Consider the following 23224-nt stretch of genomic DNA (forward strand, 5'->3'; position numbering starts at 1 on the left):
GAAAACCTGCTGACCACAGTCCACAATGGTTCATGCTTTATTTCATTGGTATGAACCCAGGAAAAATTACGTAAGGTAGGATATTTTCCATGTACTTTTCTCCAACAAAACAGAACTACAAGATTTGTCAATTTGCCCTATTCCTTTTTCAAAAGATAACATTCTCATAAACATATGGCTAACTCACCAGCTTAAGTGCCACCCTGGTTCTTACGATTAAATGAACAAAAATTTAACGAACTGTTACAAGAAATTAATGTAGCATATTTCATTTGTTTGTTTGTATGTATATGTTAAGGATCTTGTCTATTTATTTCTTATTCAAGGAATACTCACATTAAATAATGATATCAAATAGTTACTTATTCACATAATTGATGTTCAGGTGAAAGATAATAATTGTTGAATAAAATATGTTCAAACAAAAGATTATAATTGAAGTTTGATCAGTTACACTGTGTTGATGCATTTACCTATATTTAGTGTCCATACACACAATCATTGTGGAAAAAACAAGAGGCCCATAGGGCCTGTATTGCTCACCTGGATATTTACGCAATCATGACAAAAAATACATTTGCATTGTACATGTATATGATACTGCCAATATTTCGTAATTTTGACACTGTCAGCATTTAAAAAGGGTGGATGGCAAATCTGACAGCATGAACTGAACGTGTATTTCTCTACATACAAACAAAGCATAAAGATTTAAGATTATTTATGCTGTATGTGATAAAATATTTCAAAATTTACTGAAACTGTTTTCTTACGAAAGATTTTCAGCAGACTACCCCTGTCTGTGACCAGTGACCTTTGCACTTACTGATATATTGCTATCAGAATTCACGATCTTTATTTTCGTTTCTCTCTCTCGTCATATTAAACGGAAAATGACAAATGAAACATTCTTTGATTGAAGAAGATGGTCAACTTTCACCAAGGCATATATATGAAGGCAATGTAAACTTTGTTATTGTATATATTAAAACAGTAATAAATTAAGCCAAGGTCGGGCGAAGTGCACCATGTTTGATTTTCGTATGTCTGCTCGCATCATGACAAGGGATTTGTATTTTCGTATGTCATAAATATTCAACCAAAACACTTGAAATTAGGATTGGTGAATATTTATAAGACATTGTTTCCTGCAAATTTTATAATAGGACATGTTAGACTGACCCGCATGTTCGTATTTCTGCAACCGACATGACGACATCGAAAAATAAGGTGTTTTTCTGTTTAACATGTTAAATGTTTGGATAATAAATTTACTGAAATGGTTCATAATTTACCATCATGCTGTTATTTGCCGATAAAAAAATAATAATTTTTTTTTAAAACCGAATTCATACTCAGTTAAAATTAAGATATCGGAGATATGCACAAATGTAACCATTTAAAAAGGTTCCTAGCATGAAACGCAAACCAACGTCAATAATGTAATTCAGGTAAGTTCAAGAAAATTCAAACATTTTGTGTTTGCTTTGGTCTTCACCTTGGTATGATTGAAAACATCGGGATATCTTTATATAGTAATGTGTTGTTTTCTATCAGGAATAAATGTGCATATTTCTTCAATTGGCCCTTGTCTAATAAAGCAATGGTTTGAAATCATCCACCCTCTTTAAAGTGCCTTATGCTAAAACTAATCATGTAGGCTGGGGTAAGAAGTGTGAAAATAATTCTCCAAGCTAAAGGTTAAGTGATATGAGCTTTGTGGTTTGCCTCTGCCACGCCCTTTACCTCAAAAGGAAACCTTGTTCTGACCCCCAAATTAGGGATGAGCGCCTTGCCTAATAATTACCCAACCTGCCTGCACATGTTTCCAAGGCCTTGAGCATGGTCTCATCCAGAGCGTAATTGGGGACCTAAGCGTGAGTGTCCATGGCTTGGTCATTGAACAGTACGCTAGCTGACTATGGTTGATGGAAGAGCTTTCATGGAAATCTCTGCTGGTGCATCTTGGAGGTGGTTCCTCATGTGGTGGATCTGACATTTGTTGGTAGTTAACCACTGTCAGAATATTGTTTAAGCAGTTCGGGTTGACCTGTTAAATCTTGATCCATCGCACGGGTTGATGAAGCCAGTGCTGACGAAGGTTAAATACGTGCCTGATTTCCGTTTCAATGAATGCAAATCTGGTGTCTTTGAACCAGTCACCTTCTGTAAATCCTCATCCAAAATGTGTGCCTGATCTGTTACAGCGAAGACATGAAAAGGAAAATCATCTTTCCTGAATTTTGGCAGTTTGAATGATGGCGCAGTGTGAGTCTTGAGAAATCTTCGTCCAGTGCCCTAACCATTTCTTTCAAAATCAGATCCTCCAGAATCGAAGTGGGATGAGACCAGGTGAAGGCGCAACTGACACAAGACAGTCTGCTACCAACTCGGACATGTGCTAAGCTAAGATGATGGGGGGGGGGGGGGGGGGGGGGGGTAGGAAGGCACTGCGCTCAGCGCAAGCCCTTGAGAAGCGACACTGTAGATGATGGCTGGATTGTGGCTTGTGTCTGGCCTACCCCAATGTCTTAAGAAGCGCGTCGGCGTCACTGGAACCATCACAATGGAAGCCATAGACGCCTGAAAATTAGAAGAAGGTGCAATACTCACAGTAGAGTCCGATATTATTGAAATTGGAGGAAAGTTAATGTCAGCAGTCACTATTATGGGGCCATAGTACTGACCGAAGATAACGGATGAATAGTAATAACTGAAGATTGTAAGTAGATCGCATCCTGCGACTGACGCATCTTCCTCGCAACACGGCGAGACTGCTACGTTTGTGAGTGACCTGTCTATAAATAGCAAAACTAGATGGAGAGAGAGGTGAACTAAAATAACATTTAAAATTTGCAGCGCAAACCCGAGTGCAATCCAAACAATGTGGATGAAGATCCTTCGAAGATTTTTTTACGACAATTTGTACACAGCGGAAGCATACTTTACGCAAAGAGAGAGTTGTTGATTAATACGGATTTCAGAAATTGCTGAAGAATTTTACAAATATCTATCAGCAGATACAATGGGGAAAAACAATGACAAAGTCTTTTTACATGAAAATCACCAACATATTAATACACAAAACAGTGACAGTAATATGAAAGGAATACATCACCCATGGCAGATATAATTTAGTGTGTTAGCTGAAGCTAAATGCCCTAAAAAAAAATTAAAGAGTTGAGCACAGGTGAGACGGGTCATAACTGTTACTTTTTCTTCACCCAAGACCATAGCTAGGTGCTGTCTTTGTTGTCGCAAGGTAAGCAGTAAATGCATTGAGGAGTAATGTATGATAAGTAAAACAATAATGATTGAATTAACAACTGTAATTATCAACAGTTACTGAAGCTCACCTTTCACATTAAACTCATGAAATGTTATATATCGCAGTTTGACTCTTTCAACCATAGTCTACCAGAAGTGTTTGCTGCTGTGACAAGTTGACAATGACTCTAGGGTGTAGATTTATAAAGGAAAATATAAGCTTGTAAAAAATCTTTGCTACTGCATGTCATACACCATTTGAGAATGAGTGAGTATGGTCTTATGCCGTTTTAGCAATATTCCAGCAATATCATGGCTGGGGACACCGGAAAAAAGCCTTCACACATTGTACCCATGTGGGGAATCTAACCCGGGTCTTCGGCGTGATGAGCCAACGCTTTAACCACTAGGCTACCCCCACTGCCCCCCATCTTTGAGAGGTCTAATCTTATTGTTCATAAATATGATAGTTATTTTTATGATACTTACAAATTAAGTTTGTATTGTAAAAAAGTAAGCTAACACATCCATAATGTCGAGATAAAGGACACAGGAAGCGCAAATCATGGCAATATTTTGCCGTAATCTGCTATAAGGATCGTGTTTTCAAGCATGTTTTCAAGCATGTTTTCAATTCAAGCATGTGACCTTAGACAATCAAATTACAGCAATGGAAACTGTCCTACTGTATAATAACCTTCAGATTTTGGCTAAATTGTGTTAATCTGAATGTTTTATGCATGAAATCCCGACCTATATTTAAAATTTGGAAATTCATGGACATATTGTGCTAGGTTACAAACAGTGAACTTTCTATATGAAAATTGAGATGTCGTTTGACTTAAATTACATGATCGCAACAAAAAAATGGAAATAGTAACTTAGATGTAAGTTTGACTTTTTATAGAGATATTTTTCTTGATTACATTTAATACTTTATTTAATTTACTGAAAGATATGCTTGAATCATCTTTATTTTGCTCTGATTTTTCAATAGGGACCTGTTGTTGAAGCATGTGGGCCTGAATTTCTTTTTCAATAACACTGAGGGAAATAGTTCATAAGTTAAACCTATCAATAAAATATGATGAATTGAAATGAACTATATATTTTCAGACATTGTGAAAAGTGATAGATTTAATAAATGAACGATGTGACAGGTAGGGTAACAAAATTACGTATTATTTTGAAATGGCTATGGTGTGGAGGGTTTTCAATTTTGAGGACCAGAAAAAAGATTCTGTAGAAAGGGGTCGGCTTATGTATTGGTTACACTTTCATCAAAGTCTTTCTGCTGGCATTAAAACTACATCGTATCGCTTCAGATTAATGAATTAATTTTCTGTCAGCTATGGTTCGTTTCAAGATGATATGATCGTGGTTGCTGTAAATTACTTTGAGTTGGTAAAGCAGACCTTATGGAATGGGGCAAATGTAAGTTGTAAGTACCGATTGGACACCAAAATTAATGTAAATATTATTGATGAAGGTTTGATTAAAATTAATAAAATAGATTACGAAGATTACAAACATGTCATATTTGAGTTTTTGCGAGTGTGAGAATCAATGGTGACCGGTTATATTGCTCTAAAAAAAATATATCCGGCAATAGGGGTCAGCAGTACCAAAGTTGTTGCCAAACTTATGGTTATTGTTTTTTTAAATATATAAAGCCAAGATGCAACTAAAATAACACGATATTGGAATATATTACTCCTGATACGATTATTTTATCAAGTACAATTCTTTCGATAACTGCATCAAAATTCTTTAAGTTATATTATAAGGTAATTTTTAACCGATTCACCGGTAGATTTCAAGACACAATGTTAACAGCTGAGTGCTGTTTTTGGCCTAGTTTATGAGAAAATACACACGTGATCGTTATCTCTGCATATAAAACAATGCCTAGTAGTAATGGAAATACAATTTAAACGGTAAATCGTCATGACTAGTGATGGTTTACCTCAAAATTCAAATTTGTATTAACCAAATTTATCACCTATTCAAGATAGACACAATTTTTATGGATAACAACTTCTTTAATACTGTAAAAGGCGACGTTTCGGTATAGATCCTTATACCGTTATAAGGCTATTTCATCCCATCCGCCTACTATGAACTCATCAACCAATAATCACCTGTTTATTGGCTTCATGCACCCATTGGCTTCTAGCTATGTGTTTTCTGTCCATCGTGTTGTGATAGCATCATCCCTTTGTTGTCACACCTACCTATGTTATCCCACTCATGTATGCCCTTGTTGTCACTGTTAATCCTCTACTGTTAATCCTCCACTTGCTATATATATTCTGCACTATGTCCCTCATTTAGAATCCATTTTAGAATCCAACAAAACAATAACTCTCTTATGGGCACCTGCACACACTGGCATAACAGGCAACCAACTAGCAGACACAGCAGCAAAACTAGCCACCACCCAACCATCAGCAAACATTAACTTCACCACCAGTAAAGCCAAGATAAAATCACTAATCAAAAGAAATACATTATCTCAAAATTTCAAAACAAATATTCAAAATTGTAAGTCAACCTTGACAAAATCCCTTTTCAATAAGCCAGTCACAAAGTGTCGGAACTTCACAAAGTCTATTTTAGCAGATAAAGTCAGAAATAGAATGTTAAGCGGCCAAACTAATTTAAACGTAACACTCCACAAACAAAACAGACACCCACATCCAAACTGCATCCACTGCAATACTCCTGAAACCCTAGACCACATATTCAACTACTGCTCACAATATAAACAACAACAAACTCAATTATACAACTCCCTTCCCCCACAGCTCAAAAACAACATCCAACTGCTTTTAGACCCCTTTAACCATACCGCTAAATTCTCCCATATAGCCACATTCCTTAAAACAAAAAACCTAATAAGCAAACTTTAGAAAAATCCCAACAAATTACAGCCCAATAACTACATCCAAAATCCACTTTTACAATTTAGGATCGGGATCCAAATTCTTAGCGCGGACCGACTTCTCCAACGTCCTCGCGATAAATTCGCCCATATCCATACACTAATAAACATGACCGTTCAACCAGCCACCAACCCAAGCCCAGCTTCCACGCTCACGGCCAATACTCACCCCCCCCCCCCTCTCCTGACTCCCCTACCCCAGCCAGTAAGCCCAAACTTTTTATAATAGGTTTCTCACCCACCCCACCGTTTATTTTTATTTTTATAGTACATATTATTACATAGCATATCAGCTTAACTGATTATATACCATTCTAAGTCTCTATATTAGCTACTTCCCTTAGACTAGGTTTCTTACAGCTCTGCATCACTACTGCTAAACCTCTCTCCCTTTCACCCTCCTTTACTGTATTTCTTTCTTCTTTAACCCCCCTAATTTACATTTTTTTGGGCCAGCCGATTACTTACTTATTTCCCACTATTGTTTATTACTGTCTAACCCATCTGGCCCAGACTGCGAAATAGCCGACGGCTGAAGCGGTCGTAAAATCATCAATACTACTACCCTCATTCAGTCTTGCTTGACAACGGTATAAGGATCTATACCGAAATGTCGCCTTTCACAGTATTAAAGAAGTTGTTATCCATAAAAATTGTATCTATCTTGTCATCCGTCAACTTCTAAGTAATGCCTATCAAACAATTTATCACCTATTCGTTTAGCGGAATTACTTCCAAATGCCTTTCAAAGAGTTTTAAAAATTCTGCTCATAATACTCGAATTATTTTCCAAAAAGAATAATGAATAATATAGAGGGGGTGCACTTAATACAATAGACACACATGTTCGATGAAAAAAAAGTATTATTTATTGTTTATGGACTTGTTTACACAAGAGTAGTAATGCAGTTGTGCATGTCTAAAATGAAATCCTAGTACTTCAAAGTGTACTCTTTAGTTTTGACAGTACTCCTATACTGAAATAATAACTGCGCCCAAAATGTAGTATTTATGGCTATGATGAAATGAGGTAATGTCTAACCCTCTTCTCTCTTTCTTTGGACAGTTAGATTAAATAACAAAGATTTGATAAATACCTGTCAACAATTAAATGCTCTCAATATAGAACAGACATACTTTCGGACAGATTCCAATCATAAATACAAAGATTTTTATACACCTAATTCACACTGGGTGACCATGACCTTCAATATCATCATATCATATGTCAAAAACCTTCTCAAGGGTATATAGAAGGTAAAACAGGTGTTAAGCTGCTATCGTGTCATAAGTACATGTCCCTACAGGAGACTGTTTAATAACAAATTTCTACATTCTCAAAGGCTTCCCAATAAATTTTACATTTACACATGCATAACTCGCTATGCAGAAGGATAAAATTATGTGTTCATCCTGATAGCCATGGCACTATTGATGCGACAGCAGTATAAGAGCGAAAAAAGTTGAAGCTGTGTCAAAGATCACAATACACAGGAAAATACCAAATTTGTCATGATCTTAATTTCTTTAAAAATATTAGCACACGCATTCTGTGAGGACTTTCCAGGGACACCATTGTGATCATCCATGCAAAGTTTCAGCTTCATAGGCCTTGTGTTTTCAGAGATTCTGAATACAACTGGACACAGGGATGAATGAAAAGATCATTGACAACATGACAGGAGACATTATATAAGCTCTACGTTGACAAGTGTGAGAATAGCATTTCACCTTATTTGGATTTGTTGGGTGTACTGCAATAGCCTCTACTGCTCCTGGATTTACTTTGAAGTCATCGGGAACACTGTAATGGAGAAAATTGTGAACATGAACAAACATTCCGAACGCTCACCTCAAAATTAAGCCAAAAGTTGGCAGAGCAAACCGAAGCACAACTTTCCAGTAGCACGACGAGCAGGAAGATGATTTCATGTGACATCACAAGCGGTCACATGACAGCGACAATGGGTCCTGCAAAAAGTAGACTGAAGATGGAAACAGCCTTTTTCTTCACCCAGGACCATCGCGAAGCGCTGTCTTTCTTTGTCGTAAGGTAAGCAGTAGATGCATTGAGGAGTAATACAGGAGAAGTAAAAAATTGTTCACTTAAGATTTTGATACTTTTTTTAAAGGAGTTTTTTGTTAATAATGTTAGTAAAATCCTAGATATTTTATTTATTTGTACACTTATCCTGCATTACTCCCTAATGCATCTACTGCTCGTTCTTGACAGAGAAAGAGCTGCGTACAGCCTTGCTGAAGAAGAAGTTGTTTCAACGAGCTGAGTGGCCAACCCTATCACACAGCTCCCATGTGACCAATAAAGGGGCGACATCACGGATGAGCACATTACTGCTAAAAACTGGAAGATCTAAAGGCATTGTGGAGAGGTGGCACTGCGATGGGTGTAATGCAGGATATGTATACAAACATAAAAAATACCTAGGATAACACTAGATTTTTTAACTTATCCTGCATTACCCCTTATCCGATGGATTGGTAGAGGGCATACCTTCAGAAGTGTACTGCAACAAAACCCTCACCCAATGAGCGAAGGCGATCTCCGGCATCAAGAGACCATTCCTGTTGACAGGGAGAGAGAGAGTTAGGTATTCGTGAAATCCAGGTATCGATGCAGTCATAGAAGATAAATGAGATTAAAATCTAGAACTGATGTAACAAGCCTAATGCATGTAGCATGTAGCCTTCCAGTCAGGCCTGACACGCACCGGAGAGGTCGCAAAGCGGCTCTGAATATGTGGAAGTGTCTGTGGTGTGGTGACCAGCTGGGCAACCATTAAAGGGCCAAAGCTGCGTACACATTCAACATCTTCTGATGTGACAAATAGTGGCTGGCAAAGACAGTGTCTGGACCCCAGAAAAAGCCTTCCATAATGGCGCGTATGGAGCAGTTGCTGTGAAGCGTCATGGTGGAGGTGACCGCCCTGATCTCGTGAGGATTGCTGGCTCTCAGAGGGTCCTGCGGCCTCATATGCCTGAAGGATGATGGCTCAAAGCCAGAGAGCGATTGTGTTACGGCTGACTTCAACATGCTATGTCGCTGATACTGGTATGAGGAGGCGGTGGCGTTGTCCACGACAATTCTTGGAGTGTCTCATAAAACATTGCAGCGCCCTCACCTGACAAAGGAGTTCCTGTTTGTCCTCAGCGCCCACTATCAAAGAGAGGGACAGAATGAGGTAGGATCTGTTGGGCTGTGCTGCATGTTGGTTCTTGGCTAAAAATCCAAGCACAGTCCAAGATGAACAGCGTGCCGCAGGAGCATGAGACAGTATGAAGACCATCTTCTTAGTCAGGTAAAAGTAAGAGTGGTTCAAAGGTCATGCCTCTCAGTAGGACGAGGACCACGTTCAGATCCTATGCTGTTAGTTTAAACTGAGCCTTCTGGTCTTCCGGCCAGAAGGAGCAAAGTAATGCTTGGAGTTCAGGGACCTTCATCATTTTCGGATCTTCCGGAACCGCAAAAACAGAGTTGAGGGCCACAAGGTATGTCACGATAGTGCTTCCTTTCAGACGACACTCGTAGCGCAAAAACAGTTGGTTGTTGGTTGTTTGGTTTGTTGTTTAAGACGGCACTCAGCAATAATCCAGCTATATGACGGCGGTCTGTAAATCGAGTCTGGACCAGACAATCCAGTGATTAATGTCGTGAGCATCGATCCACACAATAGGGATCAATGACATGCATCAACCAAGTCAATGAGCCTGACCACCCGATCCCGTTAGTCGCCTCTTACGACAAGCATGGGTTGCCGAGGACCTATTGTACCCCGAATCTTCACAGGTCTGCAAGAATAGAAGAAACTCGGCCAAGAATTGGGGAGACGCAGAGGTCCCGGCATGCGTTCAATAGGCCGAGGCGCTTTCTGAGCGCTGACTGAGCGCTCCCCGCGGGTCACCGCGGGTCGACCCAACTCATGTAATCCTACTGACTTATTTAACATTGGAAAATCAAAATATAGACTAGATTGTCAGTGACACTTGACAATGAATGAGATTTCTCAGTTCGCTGTACGAGTCACAAATTTGTGGTAGATGGGCTCGTCGGGGATCAGATATCAGCTCGCTATATCCCTTAGTTCGCTGTAGAGAGTTTGTTATGTACGTACATTTTATATGATAATATATAGGAGATAAATCGTGGATTTTGTTGCATCCGTTTGTTCGCTCTATCCGTGTTCGTTATATCCATGTCGTACTGTATTTACAAACCTACTGTGGTAAATAAAATAAAGTCGAATTGGAATAGGTAGATAAAGACTTCTGGTTCTGCATTGAAGTTATCGAAGATGTGGATTTAAGAACCCAAATAGAATCTTATTTCTTAAAACTGCATTCCAGGTATTTTATTTACCAGTTATTTGGGTAAAACATAATGGTTTGATGTTTATATTCATATATATTTAATTTCAGTATATTCTGGACAGTAAATGAAGGGGAATAAATTAAATACATGGGGTAAGACATGTCACTATATTGCCAAAACGGCAAGAACAAAGTCTCATAAATCAAATAATTAATTACCTATAGGGTTAGAAAAAAATCGAGTTACTAAAAATCGTATGTGCACTGGTGCGTGAAGAGATCACCCGTTTAATAAACATACAGCTGTATTACACATTGTGTAATACCAAAACGCGTACTTATGTACTCTCAGAACACGTTTCACGAACAAATATTGAAAGCTCTCAACATCCCTTGGCTTATTCAACGACATTGCGTGTGGAGTTGAGTTGAGAGGAGCTTATGCACACTCGATGACCCCAGCAACCTTGTTGCTAGGCTGACGTCACACTGCACTGTTTCGCTGATGGATCTTGCAACAAAATTCAACCAATTACGTCATCTGGTATTGTGGCGTTATTGTAAACTTTGAGGTGCAAGGCCCGTTCCACAAGGCGATCGTATTGTAGCGCAACGACAGTCGTTAGTCTGTTCAAGTATGTGAGTTGCGATAGTCTTAGCCCTACGATAATTTTGTGAATTCTAAAGGTGAACCGTTGTATGGTATTAAATTCATACGTTTCAACGTTTGAGGTGTTTAAAGTATTATTCTGTTAAACTCAATTGGACTATGCCATGGATCGTGTAGGTTTCAGCCTATTCATACTCAACAGTATAATTCTAAAAACGTTATAAATGGCAAGTAATAAATAAAATACTAAACTCGCTCCCATGTAAAACCAATTTGATTAAACTCGTGAATATTTGTGGTATTTGAATCGCTTTCGCTCGTCAGATACAACTATTCACTCGTTTAATAATATTGGTATTGGTTTAGTATTCTATATGTAAGTCATCCGGGCGGCATTGTTATCGTCTTTCAAATTTTATTCTGACACTAGAAATGACGTCATAGCTGAAGACTGTTGACGTCATTTGACAATTGTGGTTTTCTAAGACGGCGGTCATGATCAGTGCATTTCTCTAAAAGAAAGCTCAGATGGATTAAGAAATAATAGGTAACAAAGAAGTTATTACACTCGCATGTTTGTCATACTGATTTTACGAAACTCGTCTAAGAATAAATGTATTACCCTTGCTCTCGTTCGGGAAAAACAATATTTCCTGGGGTGTTTTTTTTTTAGTCATCACTTGGGGATTCCTGGTTATGTTTATTGACCAAAAATAATCTATGCATGCATATTGTATGATTCAACTAAATGGATTGGTGACTTGGTGGATTGTGTTTTATTGTACCCCGACGGCCATTCGTCACCACTTGCCCCTTTCAGTAACCTCACTGCTTGTCCCCGAATAACACAAGTTGGTCGCAAATGCCCCGAAGGCATGGGACGTTGTCCAAATCAACCACTGGTAAAGTTGTCAGGGACAAAATCGATTATTTACAGGCCGCCCTGATATTGCTGGAATATTGTAACTGAAGTAAAAAACAACAATTCGCAATGTTTTCGATTTATGTAAGAGAAGATAGACACCTATGAAAATATCTCAATTACGTTTCCAGTTTCGACAAATGAAGGTTTATATCGCATAATAATACATGTCAAATGTTTACAAAAAGAAATCATATGAGTGTTATTGGGACAAAACTGCAACTTCATACCAAATTTTATTATACATTTATCTTGTTCACAAACAGACGCATGAAAAGGATTTTTTCTGTACTAAAATTAACATGGGTTGCAAGGGAAAATACTCCGGGCTGCGAGGGGCTTCAAAATGCAGCTAAAACAATTGGAATGGCCTGGTTTTAACAAGTGAAAAGTCTTCCAATAAATGTATTTACTTATGTGGTGGTATCAAACTTCACCACTAAGTGCGTGTATGTCTAACAAGTTGTTCCATGTCGAAATGTAATGTTCACAGGCCCCGCATTTGTCCAAGTCCGCCATCTTTGTCCCTCGGCGTGCCTCCTTCTCAGTATGCGCAGAGGCGCTAGAAAGCGCTCTCAACGTGCGTTCCGTTCATTAGGAATTATTCGAAGGTGCTCGCAAGCACTCGCTGGCGCCTCGGCGCCAAACGGCTTATTGAATGCAAATGTCAAAATGTCAAAGGAGCGCCACTTAACGTCGTACAGACTTCAGGTAGCCCTAGCCGTGTAACCCATGACACTAAAGTCTCTTTGTACATGGACCAGACGTGCAGACGTGTAGACGTGTAACCTATCTGGAGCCGGGTGTGGCCTTTTACTGTTCGGGTGGATCAGTAGATCTGTCAGCTGGAGAGGGTCGGTGGCTATCTCTGTGAGAACAACCAACCAATGTCAGATCGAGGCTCTGCGTCTATCTGATCTTCTGAAGAACCCTGAGAAGGAGTATTGGAGGCAAAAAAACATACGCTTACGCTGAAGGCATCGACTGCCCAGGCCTGAGGGTTCGGTACTGGCAATATGAAGTTCCGGATGTGGTAGTTCTGCCTGGTGGCCTGTTGGGATGGCCAAGACGCAGAAAAACATGAGTGAAGGCATCCGGGTGGGGCTTCCACTCTGTGGGTGTGACTGTCTGGCCTGGAGGGGGCATCTGCCAGAATGGTGCGACAACCTGGATAGGTGAACAGGTGAAGAGTCTTTGCTGTAGGAGCAAATTGGAGTGAGTTGTTCCCGGGTTTTGGAGACGATGGTGATGTTATCCGTTGATATGGTGATCTGTTTGCGCTGGAGAAACTCCAGTTTCCAGTGATAGAGCCAGTTTGAGGGCCTCCAGTTTGAGGTTGTTGATGTGCCACTGGTGTTGCGCGGTGGACCACAGCAACCCCAGGCAACTTGACCCTCCAGATGCGCTCCCCATTCTTGAAGAGAGGCATTGACAAATAGGTGTAACGAGGTCTTTAACTCTGTGCCTTAGACGTTCAATTCCACCGTCAACCACCGTTGATGGACACCGACCTTGTGTTGGCGCGATGAAGGTCATCTACAGAGTGGGCATGATCTGCAATGTCGAAGGAATGGACAGGGAAATCCTCCTTTCTGTACTTTGGAGACTTGGAAGAGGGTCGGAGAGATAGATAAGTGAAATCCTCATTCAGAGCAGCAATCATGTCATTGATCATGGGGTCAGGTGGGACAGATGTAGGGTCAGGCCAGATAGTGTCTTTCTTGATGACCCCCAACCCTGGGGAAGGTGCCACTGCCTCCAACAGGTTAGCGATCCAGTCTGCCACCTGGTTTAGCCCAAGGTGGAGTCAACTTCTGATACCGATCCCTCATACGTTGGGATAAAGGAGCCTTCTGATGAGTCCTATTTATATCCCCTTGACCGTTGAACTTGAGAGCAGCTCCGAGAATGGCGCCTAGAGAGTGAGGACTTGCTCCTTGTGGAAAGGCACCAGGCAAGGTGGAGTCATGGGATAAGAGGCACCACATAAGTCCAGTCTAAGTGTGTGTGAGTGCGACTGTAGAGACACCTGTAGAGACGCCTGTTGAGCCGCACCTGGAGACACCCGAGGAGGCGCTTGTAGAGATGCTAGCAGAGGCGCCTGTAGAGGTGAAGGTATAGATACTGGTAGAGACGGTTGGGAAGACTGGTACATTTGGGGAGGTGTCTGTTGATAGGGAGGAAGCCCAAAGCCTGGAGGCGCTGGGAGCTCCTTGGAGGGGTGGTGATTCTGAGGAAGAGTCATAGTCGGGTCCATAAGCACCATTGTAGCGGCGGGGGTCATAGAGGTGAATATAAGGATGCAGAATGCATGCCACAAAAAAAAGTGTGACCACGGACAATATTCAAGATGGCTGCTTGAAACAACAAAACCACACCCTTACCGTGGTAAAACCACCACCAGGCGATAAAAATTCATGCAATGGTGTAAATCATATGAAAGATATGAAAACACAAACTGTATGCATAATATAATTCACAAGAAAAATCCCTAGAGTTATCAACACACAAAGGATTCAATGAAAAATGTAAGAGTTCATCAAATAGGTCTTCCTTCTTTGGGCGACAACAGTAATGTGCTGATTCGTGACGTCACCTCTTCCGTGGTCACATGGGAGCTGTGTGATAGGGTTAGCCACTCAGCTAGTTTAAACAACTTCTTCTTTCGCAAGGTTGTACACAGCTCTTTCTCTGTCAAGAAACAAGCAGTGGATGCATTAGGAGTAGTGCAGGATAAGTTTAAAAAATCTGATGAAATACATTGCTGCTCACCAGGTACATTCAAAGTGAGAACACTGTTCTATGAGGTCTTTAGCTACAAAATAATGGTTAAGGAGAGTGTAGCTGTTGTAATGTGGGTTGTTTGAATTGAAAAACCATTATGATATCAATGTAATTTTCTTTTTAACTTTAGAAAACATTTTTTTGTAACATACTTAATAGGCATACAGCAACAAAACTCTGCAGCTCACCTGACTTTAGAAGAAGTCAAACTCACTTAAGGTGAAAACTTAGTAAAAGGAGAAAAACAAGTATTTTTGCAACACCTTTCATGACAACAATGTTGAGTAGAAACAGTGATGCCTTTGAACAGACTTGGATCTCATAGTCACGCCATTCACACAAAGTTTAAGGCCCATCCCATGTGCTTCTTAAGAATAAATTTTTAAACTTATTGAAAATTTTGAGTCTCTAAATATTACACTAATTTGAACAAGACCAGATAGAACCTGCATGCCAAATTTCAGCTTCATCAGTCAAGCGGTATCAGAAAATATCTAAGAGAATGGTGCAAAGGTCATAACTGCAAAGGTCAGTGTTGGGGTGACTTGGAGTCACAGGGTCATGTATCTTTAAGTACATGAAAGATCCCTCTTTGCTGTAGGAAGAACTATTTCTTTTCAAAGGCAGGTTTGGTTTCTATGTCAACCATATGCAAAAACTTACTTTCTGCCATTGCTCCCCAATGTGTCACAGGAATAGGCCCATGTGGTTTATCCGATTCATTTATCAAAAGTTTGTGAGTGGGTCATTTTCAACTAGTGATTCTATCTCCATCACACACAAAAATTCAGAAGCCCTCCAGTTAGCAAATGAAAAAAAGCATTATCTAAAGGGTGTTATTAGAGCACACTGACACACAATACAATGAATTGTGAAGTAAAATATGTCACACTAAAATATACCTTAATAAAGAAAGAAAACCTACTTTTGCATGACTACATCCTGATGTATGAACTGGTCAACAAGGGAGAAGGAAGCCATGTCTAGCATATGTATACTGCCACCTTCTGTTCCCAAAAGAAGTTGGTCACCATTCAAAGACAGACAGCTTGTAGACACAGCCTTCATCTGTCTGCAATACACCAAATAACAAAGACATCAGTTAAAACATCCTGAAATATAGCACATGGAATCCTCAGAAATCACTGTCAAATCATTGCCTTCGCATATTTTCATCCTTGCCTAAACAAGCATGAACATGTGATGCATATCATATGAATACATGTATTGAATAAAACTTCTTTCTGTGTGGATTTATGTACATCCACAACAGGATAAGGTCTTAAAAAAATCATTCTAGTAAAATATAGATATTTTTTATATTTATATGAAGCTGTGATTGATCCTGCTGATGAGAAAAATGATGTTCCATTCTGAAGCAATCACTAGCTGCCTCATCATAACGGAAGTGGTTGACGGCTTATCTCTGAAGATATTGTCAAGAGGCAGGACTGACGGATTGGCCCTCGGACGTCGTAATGCAGGATAAGTATACAAATATCAAGATTTTACTCAATTTTTAGACTTATCCTGCATTACTCCTTAATGCATCTGTATCCTACAGCACAATTCTTCTGCTCAGATCGGTAACTGATCAGCCAATCCGGTCCACAGAAAGATAACGAGAGTATGAGTATGTCCAGGTAAATAAACAGTACAAGACAATAGTGTGCACTAGGGTCTAGAAACTGGATAACCAGACCATCATAGCGTAAAAGTGTGATTAATTGTCTTTATGGCATCATGGGTTGGTCACTTGCTGGGATACAATCAGGGGTCCCAAAACTGCAAATGCCCAAGACATCTTCTTAAGCCACACATGACCTCAGGTAGGGGCTGGCAAAGACTAATATTTTGACGTCCCAAAAGATCCTTCCATGATGGCTCTAATAGAACAATTACTGTGTAGAGCCATCGTCGAGGCCACCACCCAAATCTCATAGGGGTTATCAACTCTCATTGGCTCAAGATTAACAATCTCGTAAGCCTGAAGGATGATAGCATGTAACCATACAGAAATGGTATTGCAACTGAATTCTGAGAAACCGAGATAAACAACCATTTTTGCATGCCACACCTTGTGATGAAAACTTGGTGCGCACGCACTGGGCATAATAAGAGTTCATCCTCATCTTCCTTTCCCACGATGGAAAATAAAGGTGGGCTAGTGAAAGAATGATCGGGTTGTCCTGGCAACTGGTTTACAGCCATAAAACCCCCGCAAAACCTGAGGTAGACTGCTCAGGGCGTACCTCGCTCAAAGCGAGTGATGTCGAGCGCATGAATCTTGCTCACTCTTGCCGCCGTTGCAAGTGCCAAGAGAAAAATTGTGTTTATGGTGAGGTTGAAAAGAGGCTCGGACACACAAGCATTTAGTTCCATGCAAACACTGAAGTACCACATTAAAATCCCATGCAGGGGGACAAAATTTGGCCGTCTGATCTTCGAGACTAAATGAGCGTAAAAAAGTTGCAGTTCCGTAATCTTGCTCATTTTTCAATCGTTGGGAACTGCCAACACTGAATATAAAGCTACAAAATAAGTGGTAATGGTGCTACCTTTCAAGTGTCATTTGCTACACAGGTGTCAGAGATACTTGGCCAAGAAGCTTAATGCAGGAACTCACTCACTTAACTCACTCTTTTGTATCACCTTGGGAAGGAGTTATGGGGGTGGAAAAGCGTATGCTTAGCTCATCCCTCGCCAGGCCTGCAGATCCGGAATTAGAGAAACGGAAGTTCAGATCTGGAAGTTTGGGCATGTGGCCGATGTTGGCTTGACCTAGGCTCTGACATAAGAGATGGTATGCCTCTCATTCTATGGGCACCACTCTGTCTGGATAGGGCGTCTGTCAACAGATTCCTACAACCTGGAAGCGCAGACCCAGTCGATCCACCAGGTTGATCTTTTGTATCACCTTGGGAACTCTTCCCAGGGGAAGCTGCGGATCCAGTAGCTGGGAGACATACGTCATAAGTTGGTTTGTTTGTTGTTTAACGCTGCAATCAGCAATGTTCCAGCTATATGACGGCGGTCTGTAAAATAATCAAGTCTGGACCAGACAATCTAGTGATTAATATGAGCATCGATCCACACAATTGGGGTCGATGACATGCATCAACCAAGTCAGCGATCACCCGATCCCAACAGTCGCCTTTTACGACAAGCATAGTCGCCTTTTACTGCATGCATGGGTTGCTGAAGACCTATTCTACCCCGGAATCTTCACGGGTCTCATAAGTTGGTGGTTCTGTTAAGTCGCAAACAGGTCTATGTTTGGTTGCCCAAAGTCCTTGGTATAACTATACAACCCCTCCCTTTAAGGTTTGGGGAATAATAACACTGAATGAAATTTTGAATAAAATTAATAACAAATTGCAAAGTCCAGATATACATAACAAAGGGTCATTTTCAGTTGCTCCAAAAATCAATATTTATGGCTGTTGAATCCTCTAACTTACAATTGCTTATGGTCTCAAGTATCTTAATCTTGCATAGAAATGATTCAATTTATTATTTCATACTTATAACCATAGAACAGTACACTTAAATTTTCAAAATATATCTATGATTCTCCGGACCATTGAATGCAAAATATAATGATTGTGCTAAATGGAAAAATAAAACAGTTAATTTGCAACCAAACATGGAAATCCCACTTTCATTTTGTTTTGAAGTAGACATCATCAAAAGTATACAAAAAATTAGAGAATTCTTATTGTTTTTCATTTAAAGGGGCACTGATCTAAAGCAATTCCCCGGGACTGCTTGTTGCCTTTGTTATTGTTTTTTCCCCGTGAGTACTCGGATGATACGCAACGCAACTGAGCGTCACCAGAGACTGGGCTACTGTCTCTGTAAGGACAGCTAAATAAACTTGGAGGTAATATTTGTTTTACGCATTTTTGAACACTGATTGGTTAACTGTGATCTTTAAAGATTTCGACAAAGGGCGCATGTTAATTAAATTCTTCAGCCTTAACAAACAGACAAAAAGAACGGTGGAGCTCATCGGATGTCGTCATTTGGAAATACCCCAGATTGTTATAGTTTTAAAAAAAGTATCCATGTAGTGAAAGCATTTTCGGATTTCAGATTGCGTCGATAATGCGATTACTACTCCCTTGTTGTCGTCCACGTTTTCTGGTATAATCCTACACTTGTGTATTTGTCGTCATTCACTGGATGCTCAGTTAATGAATTTATTACAGGTACAATTAGTGGTAGCACCACTTAGATTACCTGACAGAGGTTCCCATTTGGCATTTATTGTGTCTGGGGTAATTATTCAATCTAAATCCAGGTTTGAAGTGAGGTGAAATGTGTGTTATGTAATATGCACGTGGCAGCCAAGCAAGAGATGAATGATCAGTTGATTTTACTTTTTTTTGTAAACCAACGGATCGTTCCTAGTCATCAAAGGATTAACAGAAAATACGTTGATTGATTAATCACTGTTATCTCGCACAGTGGATATGTCAAAAGTGAGTGTTTACATGTCTGGGTTTACTAAAACAAAGGGAATACACTCATATCATGGCGTGAAGTGCTGATGTAAAAACAACATACTTTGTTCAAAGGGTTAACTGATAATACGTTGATTGATTGATCATTGTTATCTATCACTCAATGGATTTTTTAGGAACCATGGATGTTATGATGTTATTGTCATAAGGGCTTTCTAAGTCGACCCTTGAGACTTGACACCTATGTGAAACACCAGAAACAATCTAAGTGATCAGTTGAGAAACGAACACGGGTTATAACATCCCAAAACGATATATATCTTTTAAAATATTTGATTGTTACAGAGACACATGACATCGAATACGTTTCTTTGTACAGCTGCAGACGAGTGGGATATTGTTCCTCTGTGTGGTTATTCACGGATACATTCCTCGAACAAGGAAGTTGCCTAAAATTATACACAAATTTGGTAGGTTGTAATTATCATATTTGCATTTTGTTTTCCTTTATTTGCTGTAGCATTGAATCAATTCGTTCTAGTTTCTCTTCGTCTTGGTTGGGAAATTCTTCAATGCGCGATAGACGTGGTTTTCACAAGTGTTTTCCTTTATAAGCGTGTATATATTACCGTCAATTTGTAAAATGTGATTCTCTCAGGCAATTTATAAAATGTGTAAATATTTTTGACTGAAAAATCTGTCCAGATTGACTAAAATTGATTAAGACGATCAAAAGGGCCTAAAAACATTGCAACAGATTATTATGTAGGATTAGAAGCCAAACAACCTAAAAATGTACTTTTCAACGTAAAATTTTCAGTCTCTTGGTGAAGACATTAAACATCAAAATGTTTGGAATTCCGTATCATAATAATACAGATGGAAATGTTTTTCACTCAATTTGTAAAATAACTGAATATTTAGGCGTTTAATAAATTTGAAAATGTTACACATTTTGACAGTAAAAAAATATACACAATATAAAAAAAGCAATGCTCAGGTGAAATATTTACTTCCTCACCATTATCACTATTCACAAAGATACCCACATTTCCTTATTATCTCGAAAACTGTATTTCACTTTGTTGATCAATGTGACCATACGCCCTTATTACTACCCATAAAAGTGACTAATGCGCTTACGAATGGCGCAGCACAGGTCACGAACTAGTCTAGATTTCTGCTATACATCCGGGTACTCAATGTGAAAAAACAATAACAAAGGCAACAACCAGTCCCGGGGAATTGCTTTAGATCAGTGCCCTTTTAACAGTCTGCAGTAGCACAAGAAGCAGGAAAACTGCATGCTTGGCCTTTCCATTTCAACAAACGACATATTCCAATTGACAGAATCTCACACTTCAAACTTTTACAACAAGTATTTGTCACAGAGTGACGAAATATCCCCCGCCTGTACACCATAGTACCAAATATGAAGACAATCCAGCGATTAGTTCTTGAGATATTGTGGCAACACCGTTTTCCAACTCCAAAAACAGATTTGCCTGCTGTGACCTTGAAAATGGGGTCAAGGTCACCAAATCTGACAGGTGTATGCGGTGTCTGTATATACACTATAGTTCCAAAAATGAAGACATTCCAGAGATTAGTTCTTGAGATATTGCGGCAACACCGTTTTCAAACTCCAAAAGCAGATATGCCTGCTGTGACCTTGAAAATGGGGTCAAGGCCACCAAAACCGACTGGTGTCTGCGGAGTATGTATATACACCATAGTTCCAAATATGAAGACATTCCAGAGATTAGTTCTTGAGATATTGCGGCAACACCGTTTTCAAACTCCAAAAGCAGATATGCCTGCTGTGACCTTGAAAATGGGGTCAAGGTCACCAAAACTGACTGGTGTCTGCGGAGTCTGTATATACACCATAGTTCCAAATATGAAGACAATCCAGAGATTAGTTCTTGAGATATTGCGGCAACACCGTTTTCCAACTCCAAAAGCAGATATGCCTGCTGTGACCTTGAAAATGGGGTCAAGGTCACCAATATTGCGGCAACACCGTTTTCCAACTCCAAAAGCAGATATGCCTGCTGTGACCTTGAAAATGGGGTCAAGGTCACCAAAACCAACTGGTGTCTGCGGAGTCTGTTACCTTGAAAATTAAGTTAATGTTACCTTGAAAATTAATTTAAGGTCACGAAAACCGACTGGTGTCTGCAGAGTCTGTATATACACCATAGTACCAAATATGAAGACAATCCAGAGATTAGTTCTTGAGATATCGCGGCAACACTGTTTTCCAACTCCAAAAACAGATTTGCCTGCTGTGACCTTGAAAATGGGGTCAAGGTCACCAAATCTGACAGGTGTATGCGGTGTCTGTATATACACTATAGTTCCAAATATGAAGACATTCCAGAGATTAGTTCTTGAGATATTGCGGCAACACCGTTTTCAAACTCCAAAAGCAGATATGCCTGCTGTGACCTTGAAAATGGGGTCAAGGTCACCAAAACCGACTGGTGTCTGCGGAGTCTGTATATACACCATAGTTACAAATATGAAGACAATCCAGAGATTAGTTCTTGAGATATTGCGGCAACACCGTTTTCCAACTCCAAAAGCAGATATGCCTGCTGTGACCTTGAAAATGGGGTCAAGGTCACCAAAACCGACTGGTGTCTGCGGAGTCTGTATATACACCATAGTTCCAAATATGAAGACATTCCAGAGATTAGTTCTTGAGATATTGCGGCAACACCGTTTTCAAACTCCAAAAGCAGATATGCCTGCTGTGACCTTGAAAATGGGGTCAAGGTCACCAAAACTGACTGGTGTCTGCAGAGTCTGTATATACACCATAGTTACAAATATGAAGACAATCCAGAGATTAGTTCTTGAGATATTGCGGCAACACCGTTTTCCAACTCCAAAAGCAGATATGCCTGCTGTGACCTTGAAAATGGGGTCAAGGTCACCAATATTGCGGCAACACCGTTTTCCAACTCCAAAAGCAGATATGCCTGCTGTGACCTTGAAAATGGGGTCAAGGTCACCAAAACCAACTGGTGTCTGCGGAGTCTGTTACCTTGAAAATTAATTTAAGGTCACGAAAACCGACTGGTGTCTGCAGAGTCTGTATATACACCATAGTACCAAATATGAAGACAATCCAGAGATTAGTTCTTGAGATATCGCGGCAACACTGTTTTCCAACTCCAAAAGCAGATTTGCCTGCTGTGACCTTGAAAATGGGGTCAAGTTCACCAAAACTGACTGGTGTCTGCGGAGTCTGTATATACACCATAGTTACAAATATGAAGACAATCCAGAGATTAGTTCTTGAGATATTGCGGCAACACCGTTTTCAAACTCCAAAAGCAGATATGCCTGCTGTGACCTTGAAAATGGGGTCAAGGTCACCAAAACCGACTGGTGTCTGCGGAGTCTGTATATACACCATAGTTCCAAATATGAAGACATTCCAGAGATTAGTTCTTGAGATATTGCGGCAACACCGTTTTCAAACTCCAAAAGCAGATATGCCTGCTGTGACCTTGAAAATGGGGTCAAGGTCACTAAAACCAACTGGTGTCTGCGGAGTCTGTATATACACCATAGTTCCAAATATGAAGACAATCCAGAGATTAGTTCTTGAGATATTGCGGCAACACCGTTTTCCAACTCCAAAAGCAGATATGCCTGCTGTGACCTTGAAAATGGGGTCAAGGTCACCAAAACCGACTGGTGTCTGCGGAGTCTGTATATACACCATAGTTCCAAATATGAAGACATTCCAGAGATTAGTTCTTGAGATATTGCGGCAACACCGTTTTCAAACTCCAAAAGCAGATTTGCCTGCTGTGACCTTGAAAATGGGGTCAAGGTCACCAAAACCGACTGGTGTCTGCGGAGTCTGTATATACACCATAGTTCCAAAT

General features: G+C 39.9%; 1 protein-coding gene across 4 annotated transcripts in view; it reads right to left on the reverse strand.

Moving 5' to 3' along the window:
• The window catches only part of LOC139468159 (lethal(2) giant larvae protein homolog 1-like), a 206068-nt gene that overhangs the window by 161509 nt on the left and 21335 nt on the right, over positions 1–23224 (reverse strand). For all 4 annotated transcript variants that reach the window (XM_071249943.1, XM_071249944.1, XM_071249946.1 and 1 more), the window contains 2 exons: positions 15779–15925; positions 7943–8015 (listed from right to left, as the gene is read on the reverse strand). In XM_071249943.1, the coding sequence (XP_071106044.1) occupies positions 7943–8015; positions 15779–15925 (220 nt within the window). The remainder of the gene's footprint in view (positions 1–7942; positions 8016–15778; positions 15926–23224) is intronic.

The sequence above is a fragment of the Haliotis cracherodii genome, unplaced genomic scaffold, assembly GCF_022045235.1.
Source record: "Haliotis cracherodii isolate W230 unplaced genomic scaffold, xgHalCrac1.p SCAF_2, whole genome shotgun sequence".
NCBI lineage: Eukaryota > Metazoa > Mollusca > Gastropoda > Lepetellida > Haliotidae > Haliotis > Haliotis cracherodii.